Source organism: Salarias fasciatus, chromosome 2 (genome assembly GCF_902148845.1).
Source record: "Salarias fasciatus chromosome 2, fSalaFa1.1, whole genome shotgun sequence".
Lineage (NCBI taxonomy): Eukaryota > Metazoa > Chordata > Actinopteri > Blenniiformes > Blenniidae > Salarias > Salarias fasciatus.
The window spans coordinates 33,177,445-33,181,828 of record NC_043746.1 but is presented as its reverse complement, the minus strand read 5'-3'; the positions used below and the strand labels follow the sequence as shown (position 1 = coordinate 33,181,828).

Genomic DNA, 4,384 nt, shown 5'->3' with positions numbered 1-4,384 from the left:
CGGACGCAGTTTCAGTAAGAGTCCATCTTTTCTTTAGAGCTTTGAGTTTACTGAGCTTTAATCAAATTACCTGCAGAGGTTTTAGAAACCAGAGACAAATGTTGGCAGATCTTCCTATGTTCAAACTCACTGGTATTTCTTTCTTTTGCAGACATGAGTGCAGAGCCAAGTAGCTTGCTAGCAGGAGGAACAAGCCTCCATCAGCCGCCACAAGAGCTGCCACCATGGTTAGCTAAGCGACCCATGGACAATGGAAAGAAGCGGAAAGGTGGAGTCAGTATCGACTCCGACTCTGAAGACAGAGCCAGCGAGTCGATGCCTCCGGCAAAGAGGAAGAGAGTTGACTCTGGTGAGCAGAAAGAGCCGGTCAGCCGAGCAGCAGCACCCACAGGCTCAGCGAACGGATCGAAGAAGACCAAGAGCAACCAAGAACAGTCAAGGACAGTCTGGCTGCGGGCCAAACGTCGGCCTCTGCAGGTTAGCAAGTCATCGGTCCAGAGCGATCACAGCTCGTTGTGCGACAGTGACAAAGAAGAGGAAACTCCTCCAAAGTCTCAGCCTGTTTCTCTACCGGATGAGCTCAACAAGATCCGCCTGTCCAGACACAAGCTGGAGCGCTGGTGCCACATGCCTTTCTTCTCTCGCACCGTGACCGGCTGCTTCGTCAGGATAGCGGTCGGGAACAGCAGCAGTCCACCAGTTTATAGGGTTGCTGAAGTTGTGGACGTGGTAGAAACGGAGAAGGTTTACCAGCTTGGATCGACGCGAACAAACAAGGGATTACTCCTACGGCACGGTGGCGACGCTCGGGTGTTCAGGCTGGAGTTTGTTTCAAATCAGGAGTTCACAGGAGGTGAATTCACAAAGTGGAAAGAAGCCATGGCAGGTGCTGGCCTGCAGGTGCCAACACTAGATGAAATCTCCAAGAAGGAGCAGTCCATCCAAGACGCCATCAACTACCAGCTTAACGACAAAGACATTGACGACATCGTCAGAGAAAAAGACAAGTTCCGAAAAGGTCCCCCAAATTACGCCATGAAGAAGACGCAGCTGCTCAAAGACAAGGCCGTGGCAGAGGAGCGAAGAGATGGTGGTCGAGTGAAGGCCATCCAGAAGGAGCTGGAGGAGCTGGAGGACAGGGCAGCTGCTCTGGACAGAAAACGGACTCAGAGCATCTCCTACATCAGCTCCATCAACCAGAGGAACAGAAGCTGGAATCTTACTGCGTCTCAGAAAGCCCTGGTGGCTGAAGGATACAATCCTTTCGCGCGGAGGAAGTGCCAGCCCACCCTGATGTCAAACACCAGAGATCCGTTGGCCCGAGGAGCGATCCTCGCTCAGCTCGACCAGAAGTACCGGAGCAATTCGGCAGCAGCAGATCCTTCCAACGCAGAGGAGAAGACGCCAGCCACTCAGCTCTCAGAAGACTGGCTTCAAGCTCATGATTTTGATCTCAGCATCGATCTACAAGTTCCCACAGCAGGAGCACAGTCGCTGCCTGTGAGCTCCAACCCACTGCCTGTGAGCGGCGGCGCCCCCCGCAGGTCCTTCAGCCTGGAGGACTACAAGAAGAGGCGGGGGCTGATGTGATGCGGCCAGCGGAATCATATGGAAATGAGTTGTGACTTTATTCTGCTCGCTCTGCTCGGTCCGACACACAAAACTACACCCATCTATCAGGAGACATCTGACCTCCACCCGTCACTCTGGGAGGTTCATACATGTTCAGGGCGTCATGTGATCAGGGGTCTGTGGGGTCTGCGTCATGTGATCAGGGCGTCATGTGATCAGGGGGTCCGCGTCATGTGATCAGGGGTCTGTGGGGTCTGCGTCATGTGATCAGGGCGTCATGTGATCAGGGGTCTGTGGGGTCTGCGTCATGTGATCAGGGGTCTGTGGGGTCTGCGTCATGTGATCAGGGGGTCTGCGTCATGTGATCAGGGCGTCATGTGATCAGGGGGTCTGTGGGGGCTGCGTCATGTGATCAGGGCGTCATGTGATCAGGGGTCTGTGGGGTCTGCGTTACCTTCAGCACCACATTAGCGCAGAGCGTGGGCTCAGTCAGAGAGGGCCTGACGGTCTGTCCTGCGCTGAGCTTCAGCTCCGTCTCGGTGTTGTCTGTAGACCGCAGGACGACTGACGACACCTCCAGAGGAACAACCTGACAGCAGGAAGCACAGACACTCAGTCTTCTGTCGTTTACACATCTGTCTGTGAAGTATCCAACCAGTCTCAGAGCTGTTATTTTCCTGACTGATTTCATCAAAACATTGATGACGACGCTTCAAATACAATAAAAGTCTAAAGTTTCAACATTTCACATCTTGTTTTGAACTTGAAGCTGGAATGATTTCCATGTCGTTCTGTTTTCTAACATCATACCATGCAGATTTAATGATTTCATGTTATTTTTATTCCAAACAATAGTTTTCAGTGAATTCCTTGTACTTCTGTGCAGCTGAATGATTGAGTGTGTTGCTGCGGGTTAAAGTTATCAAACTGAGAGAGCATCTGGTCCTGAGCGCGGGACTCACAGCCAGCAGCCGGATGCTGGTGTAGGCGTCCATGCTGAGAGCAGGCAGAGAGCCGCAGTCCTGATCCAGGACCAGCCGCCGGGAGCAGACGCTGCTCTGGTCCTTCAGGAACGCTGTGGACACAAACAACAACAACAACAGTCACGACCAGCCGCTCCGCTTCACTTTACCTTTAGGAGTCCTGGATGTGTGAGCGGCTCTGAGGCCGTCACTCAGTCTGGCTTCTCTTTTATATGAGCTGCACTTTGGACCAGGTCTGGACGGCCTGCAGGTGTCTGAGCAGCCGGAGCACTTTCTAATAAAACAGGAAGTCACGCCACAGCGGCTGCCATAAAGCATGTTAAATACAAAGCAAGGATGGCTGACAGCCAGAGGCGAGTCCCAGCGGCGAGGACAGAACTTTAATAACAGCTGGATCCAAAGGACTGAGGACGAATGAACCAGGCTGGCCGGCTTCACTGCATGATCTGCTTCACAGCTGGAAACGCAGAACAAAGCAAAGCCGAACACAGCTTAAACCGTTTAAAACAAACAACTGTCCTCCACGGAACAGGAAGAGAACCCTGGACCCTGGACCCTGGACCCCCATTACCTGCAGGACTGCTGTCCACACAGTGAGCAGTGAGACCAGGAGCCGGCAGGAGAAACACACCCGTCTGTCCACTCTGGCCTGCTGTCAGCATCACGTCCCCCAGCTGGAACACACACTCAGCACTGTCAACACACACTCAGCACTGTCAACACACACTCAACACACACTCAGCACTGTCAACACACACTCAGCACACACTCAACACACACTCAGCACTGTCAACACACACTCAACACACACTCAACACTGTCAACTCTGGTGCTTCTGGGAATGTTTCCACCTTGTAGTAAATGTATTCTGCACTCAATAAAACACTTTATAATGATTTTATTTTTCTACACTAAAAACTACTTTGCATACCTTAAATTGCACTGTTTAGTTGTCTGGCTGGCTGGTCAGCTTCTGCTAACTAACTAATCACTAGTTATGAGTTCGTTAGTTCGTTAGATACACCCTCTGTGGCCACTAGATGTCACTGTCTGACGCAGGAAGCTGCTTCAGAGCAGAGAGAAGTGTCCACAGCAGGGAGGAACCTGGACGAGCTGTGGGAGTGAGGAACATGAGGGACTGGAGAGAAGATGTCTGGACACGGACAGTTCAAGAAACGTCCATTACTTCCTATGATAAAACTCATCAATGGCCCCATCTGATCGACACTGCTGATCTGTGATCAGCAGAGGTAACACTGACAGGAGGAGTGGCGTCCACCTCGGAGCCTGCAGGAGGACGAGGTGAGCAGGTGACTGGCCTGGTATCCCGGGGAAGCCTGGGACTCCTGATCGCTGCTCTCTGAGCCAAACATGAAGCTGGTGAACTGCTGGAAGAGCCCCTCAAAGCTTCTGTCGGTGGGAATAGCCGGCGAGGAGTGGGACAACCCGTCGAAGCCTGAGGACGAGACACGCAGCAGCTTTACATCCCTCTCATCGGACTCGTCGTCCCGGTTTCGACGCACTGCCTTTCTGAGACACTCACGGTTCTGCAACTGGACACACAGAGCGTCACTGCTGCTCTGCTGTCGGACGGACGCCTGCAGCTCGGAGTATCCCTCCTCGGTGCTCCTCAGGGAGTAGGACGCCACGTCTCGGCTGCACAGCTGCCGGCTGCCGCTGCAAAGGGAGGACAGCCGCTCAGACCGCATGTCCAGTCAGACAAACCAACACTCAATAAACCAGAAGACCGACTGCTGAGATGCACGTATGTGGATGATGAGACACTATTCCATCATGACAGCAGTGACTCTGACCTCTTCCTCCTTTCT

General features: G+C 52.9%; 1 protein-coding gene and 1 pseudogene across 1 annotated transcript; one reads left to right on the top strand and one right to left on the bottom strand.

Moving 5' to 3' along the window:
* Positions 1-243: 243 nt before the first annotated feature.
* On the top strand, positions 244-1,590 carry LOC115397058 (RNA polymerase-associated protein RTF1 homolog pseudogene; annotated as a pseudogene).
* A 394-nt stretch (positions 1,591-1,984) lies between these two features.
* LOC115397049 (tectonic-3-like) lies at positions 1,985-4,005 on the bottom strand. Its single transcript, XM_030103217.1, has 4 exons — positions 3,875-4,005; positions 3,127-3,229; positions 2,501-2,647; positions 1,985-2,118 (listed from the first exon to the last, which is right to left on the bottom strand). Exons 1-4 carry the CDS (start codon positions 3,926-3,928, stop codon positions 1,985-1,987), a joined length of 438 nt encoding a protein of 145 aa, XP_029959077.1. The 5' UTR covers positions 3,929-4,005.
* Positions 4,006-4,384: the final 379 nt, after the last annotated feature.

What these genes read in the sequence shown, in the direction of transcription:
- LOC115397049 (XM_030103217.1), bottom strand. Translation starts at nt 3,928, where the DNA reads ATGTTTGGCTCAGAGAGCAGCGATCAGGAGTCCCAGGCTTCCCCGGGA. An exon ending in AGGCTTCCCCGGGATACCAG is followed by an intron (nt 3,230 to 3,874) that starts GCCAGTCACCTG and finishes TGTGTGTTCCAG; the next exon opens with CTGGGGGACGTGATGCTGAC. An exon ending in CAGGACCAGATGCTCTCTCA is followed by an intron (nt 2,119 to 2,500) that starts GTTTGATAACTT and finishes TGCGGTCTACAG; the next exon opens with ACAACACCGAGACGGAGCTG.